The 25,145-nt window shown below is 34.4% G+C and overlaps 1 protein-coding gene across 2 annotated transcripts in view; it reads right to left on the bottom strand.

Moving 5' to 3' along the window:
• Positions 1 to 25,145, bottom strand: part of TNNI3K (TNNI3 interacting kinase) — a 344,598-nt gene that overhangs the window by 272,016 nt on the left and 47,437 nt on the right. For both annotated transcript variants that reach the window (XM_017868932.1, XM_017868921.1), the window contains one exon: positions 7,030 to 7,140. In XM_017868932.1, coding sequence (XP_017724421.1) covers positions 7,030 to 7,140 — 111 coding nt within the window. The remainder of the gene's footprint in view (positions 1 to 7,029; positions 7,141 to 25,145) is intronic.

Here is a 25,145-nt window from a genome sequence, read left to right as displayed (position 1 = left end):
ATGTGAATTTTATCTCAACAAAGCTATTAAAATATAATGCAGAAATTTTAGAGAAAACAATAGAGCCCAAAAGAATGGGGACCATACAAAAAGGCACCAGAATATCTTAATGTGCTTGGTCTTTGAGATGGTTCAGATCTGCAGATATGGCATGTTTTCCTCATACATTCTAAGCTTCCATGTAACATGTCCAAAGCTTAAATTCTGGTCAGGTGAGCTGAGATGTTACTGTTTGGATCAGGAGAGAAGCAGTGTAGCACAGTGAGTGAGAGCCGGCTCTGAAGCTAGGTGGCATGAGAAGGCCTGTTCTACAAATTTTTGGCTCTGTCACCTTGACAAATTACTTATTTTTACTTTGATTTTCTCATCTGAGGAAAATAAGGAGAAAATCTCAACTGAGGATTAAGTCAATTAATATGGTCAGTACAAAGTTATCTATTCAAAGCATTAACTATTACTTTGTTTCACTATTTGTTCTGATTCCAAATGGAGTTCACAAGGGACTATTGCCTATTCACAAGATTGGGACAGACCTGCTACTGTTTAGGTAAAAACTCATGACTACCTTCTGCCTAAAAAAAAAAAAATAAAATAATAATAATAATAATAAGAGAAAGAGAGAGAGAAACCACATTTTATAATTCTAAGCATTTTGTCATTTGTGCCTTTGGAGAGAAAACTAAAGCCATTATTAAAAAATAACTTACACAGAGTCCAAGGCTTCTTGGTAAACAAAATTCTCTACTGAAACATTTAGATGACTTAGTAAAGAATGAATTGAAACAATACTGAGTGCATTTCCTTGAAATCAGAAATAAATTCCAAAATAACTGGGAAGCATTTCTGAAGCAGTGATTGGATAAGTGTTTACAATTTGAAAATGGGATATGGTAGGATAGAATAAGTTCAACTATGAATAATGCTCTCACCTCACAAGGTGTATATGAAAGTACACTTTTCTGTAAAAAGAAAACCACTCCACAACCGCTATATATTATACATTGGTTTGTTTACTGCATGCCTTTCTGTTCACTGCTCAAACAGCTCAAACAATTGTCAACGGCTGCAGAAAACTGATTTGACTTCTGGCAACTGCAGAAACTACAGCACGAAACACCAGAGAAACAACTTTTTAAAGAGTTAGTTGACTAAGTATAAAGTGTTTTACACTTGTGGTGTGAGTGTGTTGTGTTCTCATATACCTACATTGTACTTCCATAAGTTATGCCCATATAGTGAATGAGTTATAAAATTAGTTTTGAATCATTTAATGTTGCTTTAATCATATATGTAGTAATGCCTGGGCTTTAGATAGTGACATACTCAGTTTGTTTTTTCACTTTCTGAATACTATTTTTTGTGTCTTGTGGGTATAAGCTGTGTTATAGCAATAAACAGAAGAGTGTCTGGGGAGTAATTGCTCTTTTATTTATAAGACTACAGACGTGCAGGTAGATCACCAGGTTGGAGTCCCATCCAGCTTATTTATCTATCATCTGAATGCGCATGTAGATGTCACTCAACTTCTCCAGTCCTCAGTTTCCTCACTAATAAACTGAGTCTGACAGTAGTTATCTCACAAAACCACCAAATGACAAATATATGTGAATAATAAAGTACCACCAAATGTTAGCTAATATTTTTCCTTTTCCATGCCTGAGAAAGCATACGACTCACATTCTCCAACCCTAAAGGGAAGAAGAGGATTTAATGCATGTTTATTGATTGCTGACAGGATCTTAGGCCTTGTACAAAGCAGCATATGCAAATGTATTGATAGATGGATGTATCAGTCATAGAGAAGTATCGAAACCTGGGACAACTAATATTTGCCTACTCTTCAAAGCACAGTAAATTTAAATCTGAGTCCCAAATTGTAGTCAGCATGTCTAGGAATCTGCAGCACATGTTCTCTTCTATTATTGAAGAAGACAGCTGCCGAGTCAATGTAAATTTTATTGTAAGATGGTTTAATAGAATTCACAATTATGGGAGGACAAACACACTTGAGACACTAATGGAAGGTCTGAATTTGATATGTGGAGACAAAGAGTCCTGTCAGCCTTAGCATCAGCTATTGTTTCACAGAGAAAGGTGGGCAATAAAAGATAGTGACTGTTAATGAAACGGAACACCCACTGATCCGTTGCTATTCCTGCTAACCATGACAATAAAAAATAGGAGTGGAATAAGCACCTAAATTTTTAGTATAGTAAGGAAATACTCGATGTATATTTTATCCCAATGTGCTCTACCTTTCTACACTAACCTTTTTGATACCCAGGATCTGTTAACTCTTGAAACTCTCCTAATTGTAATATTAAAATAATCCTAGTCCTTTTCACATCACTGAGCAATTCTTTGTTTCCTTCAGTGGCTATTCAATAATTCCTTAAGTCTCTGTGGAAATTCTCTTAGGCTCAGTCTTTGGACCATCCATTATGCCCAATATACAACTTTAAGCTGTTGTTATGGTTTTAAATATTACCTCTATATACAATCTCTAAAAATTTATGTTAAGCCCAAATGTGTCCATTAAATGTCATTTGTGTGTTTCTAAATGATTAATGAACATTTCCACTTGAAAATTTGGATGTCATCAGAAAATCAACATGTGTGGAGCTAATTGATTTTTCCTCCAAATTGAATCCTTTACCCAAGCTTTTATCTTTGTTTGTTTAATCATCATGTAATCGCACTAGAATTCATGCTGAATAATGCAAAGAAATCCTTTTAAACACATTACTTATCAAATCTTCAATTATTCTCTTGCCGAAATATTTTCTCAATAGCTCCCTATTTCCTATGGGGGAAAAAAAATCACATCGGTTCTTTTAACTTTCTTTAAAGAGTGAGAAATTCTGTGTTCTACTAATCTCTTAATCTGCCACACCACCTACTCTTATGTGTTATATATTATACCACAGTAATTGCTTCTCTCATTGAATTAAACTCCTTAGACTTCTACTCTCCAAGTTTCTTTAGTCTGGTCCATTCTTAACACCTAATTTTACCTACAGGGACTCTTCACACTTTGTTTCATGTTATCATTTTACTCACTGTCCCTTAAATGTGCTTAGCTCATTCTTTCCCTCCTGATTTTGGGCCAGATCCCTCTTATTTTTGCTGTTTAGTTCTCATCATTCTTTAAAGATTAGTTCAGTTTTAAATCCCCTCTCATAACTCCTTCCCTAACTCTTTGAGTCCACATTAATCTCTGATATGGTTTGGCTCTGTGTTCCCACCCAAATATCATCTTGAATTGTACTCCCATAATCCCCATGTGTTGTGGGAGGGACAAAGTGGGAGATAATCGAATCATAGGGGTGGTTCCCCCAATACTGTTCTCGTGGTAGTGAATAAGTCTTAGGAGATCTGATGGTTTGATCAGGGGTTTCCGCTTTTGCGTCTCATTTATTCTTTCTTTGCCTGCTGCCATCCATGTAAGATGTGACTTGCTTCTCCTTGCCTTCTGCCCCGATTGTGAGGCTTCCCCAGCCATGTGGAATTGTAAGTCCAGTTAAACCTTGTTCTTTTGAAAATTGCCCAGTCTCAGGTATGTCTTATTAGCAGTGTGAAAATGGACTTATACAATCTCTATCCTCACTAAACTCTTAACTCTTCTAATTTTGTGTTCTCTGAGATTTTCTCTATATTATTATGTTTCTAATTATAGATAACCCCTAACTTATGAGGATTCAGCTTACAATTTTTTGACTTTACAATGGCGTGAAAGTGATACATATCACTGAAAACTATGCTTTGAGTACCCATACGACCATTCTGCTTTTCATTTTTAATACAGTATTCAATAAATTACATAAGATATTCAGCATTTTCTTATAAAAGAGGTATTCTGTTAGATGATTTTGCCCAACCGTAGACTAGTGTAAGAGTTCTGAGCACGGTTAATGTAGCTAGGCTAAGTTATGATGTTCAGTAGGGCAAGTGTGTTAAATGCACTTTCAATTATGATATTTGCCACTCGTGATAGATTTACTCAGATATAATCCCATCATAAGTTGAGGAACACCTGTATTCCTAATTATCAAACCTACTCTCATCCTTCCTACTCCTTACTTATAAGTATATTGCTTTTTTATTTTTGAATTGCTTATATGTTTTTTCTGCATATTTATTTTGTGTGCCCAGTTACATTACAAAATATTTAGGGGGAAGATCTATGTCTTATTTTGTTGTATCATTCCTATATTCCTATATTCTAACCATTTATAGACAAAATAGGGGCTCAAAAATGTTAAATGAATTAATACATATGGGTAAAGATATATTGATAGTGAGTATTTACTACAATTATAATTGACCCTTGAACAACACAGGTTTGAACTGTGCGAGTTCACATATACATGGATTTTCTTTCATCTCTGCTTTGCCAGGGACAGCAAAACCAACCCCTCCTCTTCCTCCTCCTCCTTAGCCTATTCAATGTGAAGGCAATGGCGATGAAGACCTTTATGATTATCCACTTCCACTTAATAAATAGTAAATATATTTTCTATTCCTTATGATTATCTTTACAACATTTTCTTTTCACTAGCTTACTTTAAGAATATAGTATATGATACATGTAACATTAAAAATATGTGATAACGGACTGTTTATATTATCAATAAGGCTTCTAATCAGCAGTAGGCTATAAATAGTTAAGTTTTAGGGTGGTCAAAATGTATATATAGATTTTCAACTGTACAGGGGATCAGTGCTCCTAACTCCCACATTGGTCAAGAGTCAATGCTAACAGTTTTCAAAGAATAATCCAACAAATACATTCATTTTGAATATAATTATTTTAGATATTTTGGGTACCTTTTCTTTATTATTTGATCAGTAATTTAATTAGCCCCCCATAGAAGAAGAGAATAAAAGCTAATGTATCTATACTGGCTTTTTGCCATGTTAGCTGTTGACTGTAAAAGTCATCAAATATCAGCTAATGAGGGAAGTCAGAAAACCCATGAAGAATTGCAAGGCAAGAGTAGACATCTATTTGGAACACTTTGGTGAAGTTTGCCCTAAGTCTGGTAAAATCAATGTAATACCTTCTTCCATATTATGATTTAGAAAGAAAGAAAACAGAGCTATTTGAATAGAAGATGAAGAAACTAAGCTCTTAACCTCTTTGCTTTAGAAGCCTTTGTAATGCTATCATTCACAAATGTAATCAACACATTAGGAAAAAAAGGATTTTGTTTTGAAGACATAGTCTGTCATTTTCCTGCATTAAGAGGTTGATCATGTTTTGCTAGAACTTAGTGTCTAACTCATAAATTGTTTCCCCCAGATTTCTTAATGTTTACTACTCATTTACTTTATCACTGGCCTCAGTTCTTTCTTTTTTTGGAAAACATTTATATTTAAGTGAATCTAATGGAATTTCCCCTTTCCTCACAAGTAACACAAACTCACTTATATTTACAATGAATCTCACCAAAAGGATTTATTTTCCAGGAAATAAGGTGATATGGAAAGGAGTGGAAATGTCAACATGAAGGAAACTATTTTGCTCTCAATGAGATATTTTAATATTTATTGTATGTAAGAGCCCTTTGAAATGACACTGTTAAGAGAGATGGATCACATCTATTTTATAGGCTTCATGTATAATTTTATATGCAGCTCTATTTGTTCACAGTTTGTGTGCATATATGTGTGGGTATTAGTGAAGAAGGTATAATTGAATTTGCAACATCACTAAAAGGGAGAAACATAACTATTTAATAATGATGACGTGAAACTTCTCATGTTTTACATTGTTGAGCTATTGGTGTTTCCACAATTGATAAAGTGTGACAATCATGGGATTTTGAGCAAAATGATCAGGATTCCAAACATGGTTCTTTTCCTCAATAGCTTTGTCATTTGTCAAGACAATTATTGTATAAGAGCCTTAGTTTTATATCTATCAAATGGCAGCGGCAATAAAAACTATTCCATGAGGATTTGTGAAGTTAGCCAAATCATGCAAATGGAAGTTCTTCCTATAATAGGATATATAAAATTAATACTCTAAATTTAAGACAAGATCCAGAGTCCTTCCTGTGACCTTTAAAACACTGTGTGATTTGGCTTGAAACCGTTCACCAGACCTTGTCTTCATCATTCTTCCTCCAGCTCACTCCACTCTAAAACTCTGGCTCAATTATATCCCTCAATCTCACCCAGCTTTTTTAGGCCTCAGGGTCCTTGCAAGTGCCATTCCTTAAGCTTGAAATTCTTTTCTCTCCTTTTACATGGTTGACATTCTCATTACATTTAAATCTATTTTCCTATATCACCTCCTTTCAGAGGCCTTTTCTGTATAGCTTATTTTAAATACTGCCCCCTTTTCTCGTTGTTTTCATTTTACCTCACTTTATTATTTTTATAGTACTTACTGCTAATTAAAATTATATAATATTTTCTTGTCTTTATTGTCTATTTTATTCTTTACAGCTAAAGTCTACAAAATGAAATTTTCACCTGACTTTCTTGCTACTGTCATCCCAGCACCTAGAACAGTATCTGGTGCATAATAGGTGATGAATAAATATTCATTCAAGTAATACATAAGTAGATAAACGAGTGAATGATTTTTCATTTTGTCCTTACTCTACATTAAGCAAACGATAAAGTGATTTACATAAATTATCTAATTTAATCATTATAATAGGCTTACTAATATTCCTATTTTATAAGAGAAGAAAAGAGGGAGGTCATGAGATTCAGTAACTTTCCCAAGGTTAACATAGCACATTGTGGAAACTGAGCTGCTATAAAGCCTCTGTATATCTAGCTATGTTATTGTTATGTTAACTGATGATCGAATACACTGTTAGAAAATTGACTGAATTGATTAGACAAAGCTCACTTATACAGCGAAATTTTATCTCAGTAAGAAATGAATGTGTTCAACAGCTAAAAAATAAACCAACCTGTAGAGTCTCAAAGACAGTATTTGAAAACAGTTAAGAACAAGAACCCAAAAAGTAAATAATCTTTGTTTTCACAGGTGCTAAAGGTGTGATTTACCTCTGGGTGGCCAGCTATTGTAGCAATATGGAGGGCAGTGAGGCCACCATATCCAACCTGCTGTATATCAGCTCCACTGTGAAGCAGAGAAGTGATCAATTCTGCATTATCCTGTAAGGAAACATATCTTTAGTGTTACTTTTCTGCTAATAACAAGTTCAAAAGCTGTGCAACTAGATGTATTGATTTTCTGCCTATCAGCCAGTTCGGGTGCTTAAAGGAAACTTAAGTGTGATTTCTAGCATAAGAGCACCTTAGATACCAGAGAATAGTTCTCAGATGGTGGAAATGTAGGACCAAATGACAGAGGTGTTCAGTTCTAATCAATCCTCTACCACTTGAATAAGAAAGACAGAAAGAACATTACCTCTGGTGAGACTCTTACAACCACAGACTCAGTTTTACATGTAGGTTACTCCAATGAATATGCTTTTCCAGCAACTAGAATTAACTCCCAGTGAGGTCAGGAATTTACAGAAACAGTTTAAAGGTTTATTTATTTTATTTTAGAGATGAGGATGAAATATGCCATCTAAGAAGAGAGCATGAACCAAGTACTGAACAAAGTGCATGCAGCCCAGTAGGCTGTTTCATGATAGTTCAGTAATTTCTTCTTATCTAATACATAATATCATTAAATCTATGAACAATTAATTCATAATATCTTTCTTAACTTGACTCGTTTTACCAGTGAATATGTTAGAACCATTATTTGAGCCTCTAAATGTGAAAAATTTGTGCAACAATTATTCTTACTTTTTTATAATATTATTTGTATTGTATTTCTGCCTTTGGAAATACATGAAATAATATTTATAATATTAATAGCAATTAACATTCATTGACTTTTTATTTTGTAATTCAATATTGTAATTTTGTTTTGTATATAATCATTATAATACAAAGATTTCCATGTTTAAGCCTCAAAGTAGGAATTTAAACCACAACTTCAATAATATTTGGTCTATCAACACACCAAGTAGCAATAAGGTAAAGTCATAAGACAGGCCAGTGCATTTATGACTTACATGCATATAATATCAAATACTGTTTGTTAAGAACACTTTACCATTAAAAGACAAAGTTTGATTTTTTAATGCTGTCACACCTACATAAAGGCCTACAAGAAGTTCTAAAAAATGAAAAAAACTTTGGTAAAGAGCTACAAATAGTAAAATTAATGTTATAGTTTCCAAATCTTCTCCCTTTTCTACTTGCTTTCTCAAGAAAGTGAAATAAATATTGCATCTTCAACCTTTCTTCTTGCACTGGCTCTATATGCTTGAACTATAAGCTTATGTTTTCTCCGTTATAAAAAAAAAAAGGATTTTTTTCCACTGAAGCTAAGCTAATTTTATCTCTATTCTTGCCTTCATATTCCAACCTTCTGAAAAAAGATATTGAATCTGTTGACAGTTCTGATCTCATTTCTTTAGTAATCTTTAGGTAGGTATACCCAAGTTCCACATAAATCTCAAATGAGTTCATCATACTTTTTCTACATTGAATCTTGCTTTTCTCACACTACTCCTCACTAAGGCAGATTATTTCCCACTTCTCTTTGCATTGTATTACCAGGAGAAGTCACCATGACTGTTTCTTCCACCTGAGGCATTAAGGACCTCACCAGTCTCCTGAAATCACTTCCTCAATTTCTAAAGGTAAACTATTTATCAAAACCAGTGTCTTTGCAGTCATTCTCTCTAAGATTAGATCATCTCTCTCTTCTCAAAATTCTTGTCTCCTTTGCTTTCCTAAAACTATACATTCTTTGATTCCTTTTTGTTGCCTATTGTTTGTTTCTGACTGTCTTCTAAAAGTGTATGATTTGGAAATTTAGCCCTAAGCTCCTTTCCCATTCCTAAATCCCACTTTGGTAATTCTTACACAATTTGATAAATGCAGCTTTGGTCCTGACTTCTCTGCTACGTCTGAGTCCCATATATTTTGCCTATTAATGGCATCTCAAATGCAAAATTCGAAATTGTTCTCGTAATTATCATTTATAATTTTCCCAGGCTGACTTGCATCTAACATTCCTTACTTATATGAATGGCACTTTTTTATTCCAAGGGACCTAGAGTCCCTTCAGCTCAGTTTCAGAATTCCACTGGTTTTAACGGACTTATACTTCTCACATTTCTTCTCCTTATTTCTAGCATCGTCCTCCATATCATGCAGCTTCCTAACTAGTCTCCTCGACTAATATTTTTTCTCACTGCAGTCCATCCTCCATACTATTAGATACATTTTCCTACATCCAGTTTTGATCATGTATTTCTCTCCTCAATACACCCTTTATATGCCAAAGAGTATTTATTGAGCATATCAAACTCTTTTCTGAGCAGTGGTGACACTGCAGTGAGTAAAGATAGTGAAATCCCTGCTCTCACAGAGCTTATATTTTACTATATTTATGTGAATGAAGAGACAAAAAGTAAACAAATAAGAAATTGCTATACAGTAGCTTAAAGTATCAACTGCTATGAGATAAAAACAGACAAATGATTAGATGGCTATTTTAAACTGGTTAATCAGGGAAAGCTTCACTGCAGAGGTGACCTTTTAGATAAATGGTAAATGGCCGAAAGTCCAATTTCAAGGATAAGCATTAAAATATGAAAAATAGTGCAAAAGTTTAAGACAGATATAAGTTTGTTGTGTTTGAAGACCAGCAACAAGACCAGTGTTGAGTGAATGGTTAAACAAATGAAAAGAAGTTTTCAAGATGAGGTCAAAGATGCATAATCTTGCAGAACCTTCTAGGCCATGGTATGGGGTATTTGGATTTTTTTCCAAGTGCAATAAGTAATAGGGAAATACAATGAGAGAGAGATAGGGAAGAACCAGGAAGAAGCAGATTTTGAGGCAGAAGTAAAATGTTTCATTTTCACATGTTAAATTTGAGCTGCATATAATGCAGGGTTAAGATGCAGGTCATAGAATTAGCCTCCCTAATTAGAATTTCAGCTCTGACAATGACTATGTGAACTGGAGCAGTTCTGTCGCCCCTCTTTGCAAATTTTCTTGATTATATAAAAAGAAAAGAGTAATTATATCCACCTTAAAAATGTTCTGATAATACTTGTGAAGCAATTAAAAGGTACCTGGCACCACAATACTCAATACAATTCGTTATGATTGGACATGGGAGTCTGCGGCTCAGTATAATCTCAATGAATGGTACCTTCCAAATAAAATATTGATTTGATTTCATCACTTAGCTTCTCTTTCCCCTTTCCCTTTACCTCCTCCTTCTAACTCCACTCCCTCTGCTTCATGAGTTAGGCACTGAAACAAACAAAGAAATAAAACATGGTAAAAGGCTGTACCAGTACTGGAAATGAGAAAAGTCTACTAGTTTAGCCGTGGATAGGCTGCCAGAAACTGAGAATTCCTCCTCCAGAGAAAACAGTTCACAGGAGTTAACTCTCACTTTACCAATAACCTTAGTGAAGGATAAAGGCACGAGTAGTCTTGAGATAAATAGGAAAAACACTGCCTTAAAACATTTTTCCTGCAGATGGTCGTAAATTTAAATGCAGAGTAGTAGGGAAGATCTTTTTAAGCATAAAGTTATATTTTAAAATAGAGAGAAAATATGATAGATTTGAGCAAATTAAAGTGTTAAAAACACAGTAAGGCAAGTGATGAGTTGGAGAAATATTCACAACATATAAAACTGACAAATGGTTTACATATTTAATACATAAATAACTTGTATAAATCAGTAGAAAGAGGGATACTGTTTTATTCAACAAATATTTATTAATGAATGTCCATTTTATGCCAAGTGCTGTACTAGGCTCAATTAAAATAAATGTTATATAAATCACAGAGCATGTGAAACATTTATCTGTTAGGCAGTTTTAGTAAACACACATTTATCCTTTCCTCAAGTATCTTTGTATTTTCTCCTTATTCAGTCAATATTTGTGGAATTTTTTAAAAGTATATTAGGATTCCTTCAGAAGGGCAAATGGTAAGGTCAAAAGTTAAGAGTAATAATTTATCCTTTGATACCTTGGTTGGATTTCTCACGATTGACCTCTAATTGGTCTAAATACTTTTTAACTGAATACTACCAAAATAAAACTTTTATCTTATGCAGCTATGCTAAAGATAATAAACATAAATCAGTAATTGCTGCATATAAATTGCTTACTATGAGTCAAGTTCCATGAAAAGTGTTCTATATATATCCTCTCACTTAAGCTTCACAATTTACTTATGAGAGAAAATAATTATTAACCCTATTTTATAGCCGGTGTCACTCAGGCTCAAAGAATTTAAAGTGCTAACTGAACCTTAGTTTGTAAGTGTTAAAGGTAGATGCAAACCCAGATCTGTTGGACTCCAAAGTCAGTACTTCACTTCTGAATTTCCATAGTGGTTTTCCTGATCCAGTCTCAAGGAAAAAAACTTGAGAGGACATACTTTTGTTGTATTTAACTGATAAGCCTCTTACTCTACAGGAATATTTTGTCCTAATGGAATAATTTTAAGAGTTAGCAATATGGTACACCTCCTGGAAAATCATTTCCTGTAAAATGCAAATATTGGGCACATTTTGAATACTCTAAGTTTGATCTCATTTATTGCTTGCAGTTTACCATATATAACAAACATCTAATGGCAATGTTTTTAAAAGAATGTCTATTAAGACTTGCTTAGAGAAGAGTCTTGTGGGAACTGGCAAGTTTCCTTTATGTACTCTCTAGCTAAATTTAAAGCATTATTATTCAATGTGTGAGATAGATAAGCTCTTTGAGTATTTGTGTGTATCACATTTATTATTTTTAAACAGAAGAAAATCCATGTGCGGAAGAAAGAGGCTTAGACAAAAAAGCACTCCAGCTATATCCTTGAGAAATAGAATTTGAGGGAGAATAGATCTCCCAAAATGTATGTAAATGGATAAAAACATGTTGTAATGGTAGTAAATGCAACTCTGTACTACCCATAAAACTCTAAAACAACGCTTACTTAATATCCTGCTTTGTTGTTAGCTCTGTGATTACTGCTATGGATAAAGTCAAGATAAGCGACCACTGTATCACAGAGCTCAAATCCTCTACTACCGTATCACATTCATTTTTAAAACGTATTTATTAACAAAAAAAATTTTCAACTCTATTTTAATATAGAAAATAAACTGATGTATAAAAATGTACTTTCTTCTGATTATGGACAAAATATACTTTCTGGTGGTTTTATGAGCATTCATCTATACTCAACCCACAGATATTTGCTTTCAGTGTCCCTTGCCCTTGAACCTGGGTGGATTGTGACCAACAGCGTGGAACAGAGTGTTTCTTTTCTAAGGCTAGGGCATAGAAGACCACATGGCTTCCTTCCTGTTTGCTGAAAAACACACTTTGCGAGCCCTGATCTACCATGTAACAAATCTGACTAACCTGTGTCAGCCATGGTATAAGAAAAATGCAGTCCACATGGAGAAGGTACATCGCTCATGAAGGCTCTCCAATCAACTGTTCTAGCTAAGTTCAGCCTTCCAGTTATCCCAGTCAGTGTGTTAAGCCTGATGAATAAACCCATTCATTCACATTTTCTCAGGTGAGGCTCTAAACATTGTGGAACAGAATCAAGCCATCCACACAGCATCCTGTCTGAATTCTTGCACTAAGAATCCATGAGAATAAGAAAATAGTTTCGTTAGAGGACCAAGTTTGGGATAGTTTGTTATGCCTCAACAGACAACCAGAATACCTCTGAGAAGAAAATGTAAAAAACAAAGAAAATGAATAAATAATTCAATAACCCACAGTACTACCACATAATCACTATTATTTATGTGTGTACCTTTCCCTTCCATTGTTTGTCCTATGTATGTATGTTTGTGCAACTAGATGGAGCACAAGCTACCCCAGCAAAGCAAACTCGTGTTTCCATATTGATGGGCACTTCCTACATTTGTGACATGTTTCTTAACCTTTTGAGCTGTCAAGTTTTTGTCTGTAAAATGAAGATACAATTGTATCATTCTCATAGCATTGTTGTGAGGATTAAATCAGATAGTGTTGTGATGCGTTTAGTACAATGCTTGACACATAATAATTGTTATTATGTACACTATTGATCTAATTCTCCATATAGGTAATTTCCTTTTTTCATATATTGTAGAATCATAAGCATTTCCTCACGTGTGGCAGAAATAGATATGCCACTGACACCTCTCTTTATGAAGAGTGTGGCAGGATGGTGGTTCGCTGGCAGCTTTTTGTTATTTCAAGATCCACTGCAGTGTTAGAGCTGTGGTCAGTCTCTTCTCAGGGGGGCCCTTACTCCCAGTCAATGACTGAGTAAGGTGGTGGTAAAAGAAGGGACTCAACATTTTTACCCCGTGTGGCACTCCTTTCATAGGCAATTTTTCCTCTGGAGCTCCTCAGTGGGCTGGCAGAGATTTTAGCAGATCTGTATTGGGATCTGACAGCACCCCATAACCAATTCTGTTTCCTTCCTTTTCCTTTCACAGGTGTCACCTTTAAATAAATCTCTTGTACTCCTATATTCTTTTCAGAGACCACTTTTACAGAACCCAATTAACATTCCATAGCATAAAATGTGTTTCTTTAATGTAACTTTAAATTGAGGCTGAACTGGGATTTGAAATCAGGTCTTCTGATTTTTAATATTATGCTTTTCTTAATACAACATGTTATTTCCCCCTCCTCCCATTATCCTTCAACTACTAATAATTTGTCGTTCGTGTATAAGCCCTGACTTTATATTCCTCATTTGTATAAAAAGAATTATAATACCTACTTTACTTATCTTACAAGTTTGTAATAAAGATCAAATGACATAATATATGTGCAAATGCTTATAAACTCAAGATACTTACAGGTGTAAGCTTATATTCATATTAAATGTATCACCCCCAACATTGGCCTACCTCTATGAGAATATTCACCTTATGACTCAGCCCACTCTGCCCCAAGAAATGTTTAGTCATAAAATACTTACATTTCTTTACCTGTAGGGTTACAGAGTTGGACTAAATTCTTTTCTGTAATATCTTATTCACCTTTAATATTCTCTGAAGTGTCATAACAAACTCCAAGAAGGAGCTGAACTTGGTTTGGAAAGAACACTAAGTTTCTGGATATAAAATAGGGACATATAAATAAATGTTTTTAAAATACGTTTCTCTAAGTATATTTTTTTCTTCATTGGCATAGCAATTGTTAAAGTTTATGTGCTTTTTAAGGAAAAAAAGTTTTTTAAAAAAGCAATTTTGGAGGCGTTGAAGAATATTATTAAGTTTTCCTTTAGGACAAGGAACTATTCAGGGCTTCAGTATGAAATGTACTTAGTTCCAGGCATTAAAATTTAATGGACTAGAGCTGCCTCATGCATCATAGACATCCCCAGTGAAAGTATCCATTAATCAGTATGAAAATAACTGCTCACTTACAAAGGTTCATACCTATACGTCTCTTGTTGAAATAATTTTGGATTTATTTTCACAAAAGATATCAGTTTTTAAGAGTTTCAGTGTGGTGGAAATACTTGACTTTGCTTGAAATTTTGGAAAAAAAAAAGAAAAAGAGAGAAGTAACACACTCTTAGATTGAGTATCTGTACTCTTGCTTTAGACCAATTTTTTACCCTCACCTCTGCCAACCCTCCTTCTTCTATTTTCTCATTTTCCATAATGCCTTTCTCCCTGCAGCATGCTTCCAACTGGCCCTTGAACATCCTTAAATCATCTCTCATTTAATAATATAGTGATGATTTAACACGAAGAGGATAAGAATCTCTAGCTATTGCAGTGGGGTGGGGGAAGTAAATACATGCTACTTGAGAAGGCATAATGAATATTCTAATTTTTAAAATTTGTTTTAGCTATAACGTAATATATATTTTAAAGTTTAAAATAATATTTAAACAAACTGAACTTTTATGTTTATACAAGGAGAAAGAGTTTAAAAAGATAGGATAATGCTGTTTCAGTAACCTTCCTGGTCTGGCCATTCCTCAAATATTGCCCGATCTTATACTTTTTGGAAGAGCAATTAATGTTTATAGCCTCTATTTCCCTAACTCGATTTATTTTCAACCCCAGTTTTATATCCTCTTCTCCCCAGAATTTACTAAAATATCCCTTAAAGAGCTATCTGACAATTTCCTATTCTAGTGACCCAAATAGGACACTATTTTGCCCATTGTCAACCTGATTCTACCTCCCTTGAAATACTTTTCTTCTCCCCAGTTACCATAGAACTATAACTTCATTCTTCACTTATAAAACATCAATTTATTAATGTGTGTACATAAAGGGTTGTCCTAAGCACTCAGAATAAGATGATAAGCAACTTGGATCTGATCTCTGCCTTGATGATGCTCATAATTACTATCAGGGATTACAAACAGGCTACAAGAGGAATGGAAATATATATGGCTTAGCCTGTAGAGTATTTATAACTAAAAATCTGCATTAATGGCCAACATTTAAATATTAGGAAACTTCACATCATTTATGATTCTCTGAAATTGAGGGAAATAATGAGTCTACATTTTTACATGACTATGATTAACTGAAGCTGAAGAGTGACCATTCCCTTTACATGAGGCATATGTTTTCTACGTTACCACAGTCTTTGCCACTCTCTCATATCTCAAAAATACTCAGTCTTGAGTTTAAGTTCCCATTTATCATTGTCTGCTGTATTATCCAACACTTTCATTTACTTATGTCATCCTTAAAAATAATGTGAGATTACGACACCTAATATAGAGGAAAATATAAAGGTTTAGTTAAGTAATAATATACAGTAGCATACACAGTATAATAAGTACGTGTGCTAAGAGAGTACAATGCAGCAATACCTAACCCACACTTGGGAGGGATCAGGGAATGTTTTCCAGGAAATACTACTGTCTGGTATAAGAATTGAAGCATAAATTACAAATTACCATCTTCAGATCTTCAGCTAGGATCCTATAAAGATTTTATTGAGAATATGTTCATTTAGAAAGAGACTATGAAATATTTCATTACTAAAAGGAAATGTGCATATAAACAAGCTATCTTAATGATTGCTCTAATTCATGAGTAAAAATTTTCTCTAGTTTCTTAAGTGAAAATCTACTATTAAAGTGTTTAAAAGTCTTCATTAACTGGAGAATTTAGTTAAATATGCAGAAAAGTGTTTTTTTTTTGTTTTGTTTTTTGTTTTTTTTCTTCAAAGTACTTCTTCTTATTACTGTCTTGTCAAATTCCCGTTTAGGGAAAATGCAATCTTTAATCAGGAACCTTTATTTGCTCAAATGAAAAAGTAACTTAGATTTAAAAAATCCATTTAAGTTAATAAACATTGTAATCTGTCTTCTAAATCAGTGGTTCTCAACTGGGAGTGATTTTTGCCTCTCAGGGGTGATGTCTGGAGATATTGGTACTCACAATGGGCATGAGGGAAGTGGCTGCTGTCATCTAGAGAACAGAGGACAGGGATGCTGCTAAACATTTTTATAATGCACAGGACAGCCTCCCACAGCAAAGAATTACCCAATATAAACTGTCAGTAGTGCCAAGGCTGTGTAACCTTGGTCTAAATCGATAGCATTTAGAAACTATGAAACACTTACTTAGGGTCTTAGTTTCAGGATAGTTGAAAACAAAATTTCAACTTTGCAATCAAATATATGTGCTAAGGAGGAATAAAAAAGTCAAGATAAAAGATATTAATACAATGATTCAGGCTACGAATCGCCACCGATAGAAAACACAGAGTTTTCTGATGGGCACAGTTATGTAACAAAAAATACTTAGGTCTGGTAAGCCAGGCAACATAGGTTTAGTTCGATTTTTTCCCCCATTCGGGTTCTTCCCCTTTGTAACACATATATAAAATGAGTTCTGTTTCTGAATGATTGGAATTAGATCTTGTAAGAAATATATAGGATGGGATAAATGACCATTACCATTCAATATCTACCTTTATCATATGAAATGTTAAAAAAAAAGTTAATGAATCAAAATGCTACTTCTTTCTCATGAAAGAAATTTCATTAAGTGACTTGTCTGCATATTGAATGAGAGTTACATGTAAGGCTAAATTAGATGGGCTAATAGGATTTTGTTCATTAGCTTTCTCAATTAAGATCTTCTAAACTATATCGGAGGTCTCACTTTTTTCCCCAAAGTCTTGTGTTTCATTTTAGGAATACAATTTAGATACCACCTAAAGAAGTATGCCCTATAGAGGGATTATAAATGTGACAGGAATCTTGTAATAAAATTCATTAGGTACAAAAAGAATTAGAAAATCTACTTATATACATTTATATATAAAGATGAATGAAGTTTCATTCATGTTTAGCATGTAAATTTACACTGGCGGTTTCAGTTCATATATCAGCTAGTCATGTGTCTCATATGGTACCCAAAATATAATATATAAATACTTAAAATTCTACATAGGAAAGGACTGAGAGCTGCCTCTCTTTCAGTTTTTTTTTTTTAATTTTTAGTTATTGGGGATGTGCCATAGCTTATGTGAGCCAAAGTAAGTGGGTTTATAAATTTTAATATCAAATTTTAACTGAATAGACACTTTAACTGAATAGACAAAATTGGCAGATATCTTTAAGAGAGTCCTGTGAAGAAAATATACAACATATATATTACTAAGGTAAGAAGCAGCAAAGAAAAAGCTGGTACTTTTTTCTACCAATCTGAGCTCCATATAAATCAATGTTCTAATCTAATCATATTTGTAATAAACTTGTCAAAATATTTTATATTATCAGAAAGGCTATTTGAAATATAAATGTATAGCTACAAACTTTAACACTGATTGTCTTCCAAAGAGTAGATTTTGTCTTAAGCTATTAACTAATTTTTTTTGTTAATGTATATAATTTATGAACACATGTATGCGTTTGGGGTTGCTAATTTTATAGAGTACATGGTAAAAGATGTTTGGAGTCCATTGATCTAAATATAGACACCATTTCTTTGATATAGTTAGGATTACCCTTTCTCATCTCTTTAGAAGGTAATAATCCAGAAAATCCAATCCATTTCTTTTAATTTTCTATGCAAAATGAAAACATGTTAGTTTCCAATAAATGTCGAAGTTAGAGTTCAACAACAATAATGGTTAATTTTTATTAAGTATTTACTATATGCTAGGTATTCTGCTAAGTACTGCATATGATTTGTTTCTTTAAAACTCTAAACTACACAATAAAATAGATAATTCCATCTGCTTCATTTTAGAGGTTAGAAAATTGAGGAGCAGAAGGAAAACTCAATTTGCCTAAATATGCATAATTAGCAAGTCTCATAACTGAGATATGAACAGAAGTAGTCTAGCTTCTAAGCTGACAGTCTTTCTTAAGCTACATAATATCAATAGATGTCAAGTATTGTTTCCTCTAATGTTTGGACACTCATTAATTTCCAAATATTTCTTAAGGATCCTTTACAGGCCCCATATACTGAGGAGTCAAAGAAAAAGACTCAGTCCCAGTGTCCAAAGTTCACAGACCAACATTTGAAATATGCAAATAAATAATTATGAGTGCTATAATAAAATATAATGTAAACTTAATAATTGAAACCCAACAGAGAGTGCAATAATATCTGTCTGTGAGTTCAAGAAAACTCAATTTATCTTGGTTTTGAATAAGCAATAATTTTGCACCAGGAAAAGAAATTAAAAAATATTTAAGCAGAAGAAATTATAAGAACGAAAATAAAGATGTGTAAAACTGTTTGGCCTAAAGAATGGAGTTATCTAAAATGGTCATCTTCAAACTTTAGTCTACAAATACATCAGCTGGGATTTCTAAAAACATATACATTCTGGTTGTGATGCTTAATTTTAGGTGTCAACTTGACTGGGTTAAGGGATGCCTAGATAGCTAGTAAAACATTATTTCTGGGTGTCTGTGAGGGTATTTCCAGAAGGCATTAGTTTTTTTATTTGTTTGTTTTTAAGACAGGGTCTTGCTCTATTGCTGAGCTGGAGTGCAGTGGCACAATCTTGGCTCACTGCAACCTCCACCTCCCGGCTTCAAGTGATTCTCCCACCTTAGCCTCCCAAGTAGCTGGGACTATAGGCGTGCACCACCACACCAGGCTAATTTTTGTATTTTTAGTAGAGACAGGATTTCACCCTGTTAGTTTCAAACTGCTGAGCTCAAATGATCCACCTGCCTCAGCCTCCCAAAGTGATGGGATTACAGGCATGAGGTTCCATGCCCTGCCAGCATTTTCATTAGTAGACTGAATAAAGAAGATCACCCTCACCAATATGGGTGGACATCATCTAATCTTTGGAAGGCCTGAATAGAACTATAAGGTAGAGGGAAGGTGAATTTGTTTATATTTGAGCTGAGACATCCATATTCTGCCCTCAGACATCACTGATCCTTGTTCTGGGGCCTTTAGACTCAGACTAGGATTTACACCATAGGCTCCCCTGGTTCTCAAGTCTTTGGACATGGACCAAATCATACTAACAGCTTTCCTGATTCTCCAGCTTATAGATGGAAGATTGTGGAACTTTTGAGCTTCATAATAGTGTGAGCTAGTTCCTATAATAAATATGTCTCCAGATAGATAGATAGATAGATAGATAGATAGATAGATAGATAGATAGATCCGCCAATCTTATTGGTTAAGTTTCTCTAGAAACCCTGAATAGTACTGGTTGAATATGGCTGGATAGGAAATGAGAGCAGCATTTCTGAAATCTTTTAGTTGAGATGGATGCTACTGATCATATGACCATAATTTGAGTTGCCACGCTTGAACAGTAATCCTCAATATGTAGAGTTAGATTGCTTACATCAAAATTCCTAGGTTGTTTGTTAAAAATTTAGATTCCTAGAATACCCTAGATGAACCAAGTTAAATGCAAGTAAAGTAGAAAGGGAAATATTCATTTTAAACATATAGTTACTTTATGATTCTCATGCAAATTACACTGAAAACCATTAGGGTTGAACAGGCAGAAACTACAGGAAAAGAGTATGGAAAGTGATTCTAAAAAAGTTATAAATTAAGGAATCTTGAGTCTCTTATTTAGGAGTTTGAATGTCATTATACAGGCAATGAATGACAATAGTAAGTGTTAAAGTAAGCACTGATAGCATAGATTTTTGTTTCATTCAGATCATTTTGGAAGCAATGCAAAAGTAGATATGGGCATGACAGAACAACTTATATAGACTTTCTCTATTTGCAAATAAAATCCACAAAATGGAACAAAATATATGAAGTAACTGTTCTCAAGCACTGAAGAACATGAGCAAAGAGCTGTCACACAATATCCCATGGCAATCATGGGATATTGTGTGATTCCATGGTTTTCTGCTGAAATACTTTTCTGCCACAAAGCACAATAGGAAGTCTCACTGGGTTAAGAGTGTAAATGAGAGTTCTGATATTATGAAGTGGCTGTATTTGTGGAGCAGGGAAACTGAGAAGCAGCAGCTGCACAAAGAGGACACTGCAGAAATCTGCATGGAGATCCATCATGAATCCTTGAGCTGGGCTGCATAAGCACGGAGAAAGACTCTGAAAGATCTAGAAAAGATCACCTGATTTATGGCTAAAAGGTGAATGGTGGTGATACTGGAGGTCATGCAGTACTGGTGGATTTTGGAACTCCTGTCAGCTGAATGAAGAGACTTTACTGAGTCTCTCAGTAAGGCTTGAGAATTCAGGTGACATACCAAAAAACCATACTTTAGGAGTAAGCACCATGTCCAGGAGCGTGAACCACATGCTAGAATAAGAGTATGCCAAGAGACAGCTGGGTGCCGTGGCTCACGCCTGTAATCCCAGCACTTTGGGAGGTCGAGGCAGGCGGATCACGAGGTCAGGAGATCGAGGCCATCCTGGCTAACACAGTGAAACCCCGTCTCCACTAAAAATACAAAAAATTAGACGGGCGTGGTGGCGGGCGCCTGTAGTCTCAGCTACTCGGGAGACTGAGGCAGGAGAATGGCGTAAACCTGGGAGGTGGAGCTTGCAGTGAGCCGAGATTGCACCACTGCACTCCAGCCTGGGCGAGAGGGCAAGACTCCGTCTCCCCCGCCCCCCAAAAAAGAGGTATGCCAAGAGGCTAAATTCAAACTGAAATAGATTCAGCCTAACAAAATATCAAATCAAGACTGATTTGATTGAAATATATACACCAGAAATGCAACTGCCCACCAAAATGAAACAAAACAAACAAACATAAAAAAACCTCAACATTCTTTAAAGGAAGATGACATGATAAAGATTTCCTATAACACATAATACATAATCTCTAACTTTTGATAAAAATTAATTGATATATGAAGAAACAGAAAAATGTGCTCTGTAGTCAAGATGAAAGAGAAACAAATACTGAGCTAATTCAGATGTTGAAAACAGCAGATTGGACATTTAAAGTAGTCACTAATAATAGGTTCAAAAACTTGAAGGAAAGTATGGAAAAATGAAATAACAGATGTGTCATTAAAGCAGAGAAATTGAAATTATATCTTAAATAATCTTAATAAATAAAAAGCCTAGAACAGAGAAGTAAATAACCAAAATGAATAATTCACTGGTGGATTATCAGATGGGAGATAGCAGAGAAGTGGTCTGTGAACTTGAATTCAAATAAGTAGAAATAATCTAATTTGGAGAACAGAAAGAAAGAAGATGGAAAAAAAAAGCATACTCAGTGATATGTGGAAAATTATCAAACAATCTAACAAATGTATTTGAAAAACTAATGGTCAAAATTTCTGAATTTGATGAAACCATAAACTTACAGGTATAAAAACTCAATGAATCTTAAAGAGCTTTAAACAGAGAAAACCATATGTAGGATTATTATAATCAAACTTGTGAAAAGCATATTTTCTCTCTTGTTAATTTATTTAAAAGATATAAATGTTTAACACAAAAATTCTAATAATATATTTAGGTTCTTATCATGTATAGATGCAATGTATATGGCAACAATGGCACAAAGAATGAAGATAAAATGAAACTATACTAATGGAAGGTTCTTATATTTTAAGTGAAGTATATCAATATTCACAGGGAGTGGACTATGAAATGTTGAGAATTTATAAGTATATTGTAATCGCTACAGTCATAAGTTAAAAAATGCAGAAAACTTACTCCTCAAATGACACTATTATGAAAATGAAAGGAGGCCGGGCACGGTGGCTCAAGCCTGTAATCCCAGCACTTTGGGAGGCCGAGACGGGCGGATCACGAGGTCAGGAGCTGGAGACCATTCTGGCTAACACGGTGAAACTCCGTCTCTACTAAAAATACAAAAAACTAGCTGGGCGAGGTGGCGGGCGCCTGTAGTCCCAGCTACTCCGGAGGCTGAGGCAGAATGGCGTAAACCCGGGAGGCGGAGCTTGCAGTGAGCTGAGATCCGGCCACTGCACTCCAGCCTGGGGACAGAGCAAGACTCTGTCTCAAAAAAAAAAAAAAAAAAAAAAAGAAAAAAGAAAACGAAAGGGCAAGTCATGGGCAAGTCATAGACTGAGAGAAATTTTTGCAAAAGTATATTCAATAAAAAAAATTGTATTAGAATAAAGTTCTCTTACAATTCAAGAAAATAATAAGCAAAATTAAAAATGGGAAAAAGAGTTAACAGACACTGAATTAAAAAATAAAAGATTCCTAATAAGCACATAAAAACCTCTTTAGTCATCAGGGAAATGCAAATTAAAATTATAATGCAATACTAAAATTCATCCAATGGAATAGCCAAAAAAAAAAAAAAAAAAAAAAAGAGAGAGAGAAAAGACTGACCACACCAAGAGATGGAAAGGAGGTGAAAAAACTACAACTCATACCTTGCTGATGGGAATGTAGGAAGGAATTGCTAGTTTGTTAAACAGTTTGGTAGTTTCTCATAAAATTAAGCATGTACTTACTATGTGACTCAGCAATTCCACTTTTAGGTATTTCCCAGGAGAAATAAAAACATATGTTCTAACAAATACCTGCATGTGAGTGTTCAAAACAGCTTTGTTTATAATGGTCAAAATCTGGAAAAATGTCCATCAGCAGGTAAATGGTAAACAAATTGTGGTATATCCATATAAGGGAATACAATTCCACAATAAAAGCATTAATTACTGAATATACAACATGAGTGAATCCCAAGAGCATTATGATAAGTGCCAGAAACCATATAGAAAAGAAAACATACTGGATGTAATAAATTTATTTAAAATTCTAGAAAAGAGAAAACTATAGTGATAGAAAACACTTGTTTCCGGAGACCAGGTGAGAAGGAGATTGACTGCAAAATGGCATGAGGGAACTTTTTGGTACAGTAGATATGTCCTATAACACGATTGTGATGATGGTTACATGATTACATACATTTTCAAAAGTTAACAACTGTAGACTTAAAATTGATAATTGTATTCGGTACATATTAAACCTCAATAAAACCAAACCCTGTAAAAAACCCAACAAACTAAAACAAAACAAAACAAAACAAAACAAAAGGTATATGGAGATTAATCATTTACATGGTATTAAAAAGCTAAATATCTGCTTCGGTTTTATTAATGAAAGCAGAGATTATTCATTAGAAAATATCCAGTCATGATGTCAGAGGCGTTCGAACCAGAGTGAGCTACTCCATTTTGAGTGAGGGCTAGGAAAATAGGAAAATGAGTCTGAGACTTACTGGGTTACATTCTCAGAAAGTTAGTCATTCTTAACCTCTAGATGTTTATGGTTAAGGGAACAAATTAATAATGTTTACTGAACAGACCCAGACATGGGAGTGTCCAGATATCCTGATATCTGTAGAACAAAGGCATTCCTAATTTTGCTTTAAAGATAATAATATCGATTCTTGCAAAATATAGTAATTAAGAAAATTAATATGTTATCACAAACCCTTATAGCAGAACACATCTCCCCATATTTTTGAGCATTGTACCTAGGGTGGATACACGCCTCCTCTTTCAGGAACGTCCTACTCTGTCTATGGAGTAGCTATCTTTTCACCACTTTACTTTCATAAAAAACTTGCTTTTATTTTGCACTGTGGAATTGCCCTGAATTCTTTCTTAAGGGAGATCCAAGAACCCTCTCCTGGGGCCTGGATTGGGACCCCTTTCCTCTAACGATTAGTCAGGCCCAGCATGCCAGGGTGTATAATTGAAAGAGCTATTTGATGTAGTGAACAAAAGGATGGGAGAGTTATATTATTCATTTTGTGAGTGTTATGAACAAAATAAAACTCGATTGCAATACCAAAAAAAAAAAAAAAACAAAGAAATATGTATAAATAAGTGGTATGCATGAAAAATATTAAGATAATAAAATACAAGGATTGGGCGAGAAATTATTTCAGAGTAAGGGAGATTACAGAAATAAGAAAACTGAAAATGCATGATTGTGGATTGAATCCTATCCCAGACAAGAAAAAATAATCTATAAATGACACAATTGGGACAATTTATAAAACTGGAATTTGAACTATAGGTTATAATATCCTATGGATGTTAATATCATCTCAATTTTTTTTTATTTTATAATTGCATTGGAGTTATATAAGTGAATTTTCTTGTTCTTAGGAAATGAAGACTGAAGTGGCAAGAGTGCATGTTGTATACAATTTACTGTCAAATGCTTCTAAAAAAACCCAGAATAATGGAAATGGGACAAAATGCAAACAGTTAATGAACCTGGATAAGGAGTTTCTTGTACTATTCTTGCAATTGTTTTTTTAAGTTTGAAATAATATTAAAATTAAAAGGTTATTAATACTATATGGGGGTGGGGAACTGAGCCCCAAATTAATTATATACTTACTGGAGTAGTCCTGTCAAGGGATAATTAGGAGTAGGTTTAGGCCTACTGGGCCTACAAGCCTGTAATCCCAGCACTTTGGGAGGCCGAGACGGGCGGATCACGAGGTCAGGAGATCGAGACCATCCTGGCTAACACGGTGAAACCCCGTCTCTACTAAAAAAATACAAAAAACGAGCCGAGCGAGGTGGCAAGCGCCTGTAGTCCCAGCTACTCCGGAGGCTGAGGCAGAAGAATGGCATAAACCCGGGAGGCGGAGCTTGCAGTGAGCTGAGATCCGGCCACTGCACTCCAGCCCGGG

Source organism: Rhinopithecus bieti, unplaced genomic scaffold (genome assembly GCF_001698545.2).
Source record: "Rhinopithecus bieti isolate Rb0 unplaced genomic scaffold, ASM169854v2 scaffold_973, whole genome shotgun sequence".
Classification (NCBI taxonomy): domain Eukaryota; kingdom Metazoa; phylum Chordata; class Mammalia; order Primates; family Cercopithecidae; genus Rhinopithecus; species Rhinopithecus bieti.
The sequence above is the reverse complement of the archived record's forward strand: the minus strand, read 5'-3'. Positions and strand labels throughout refer to the sequence as shown.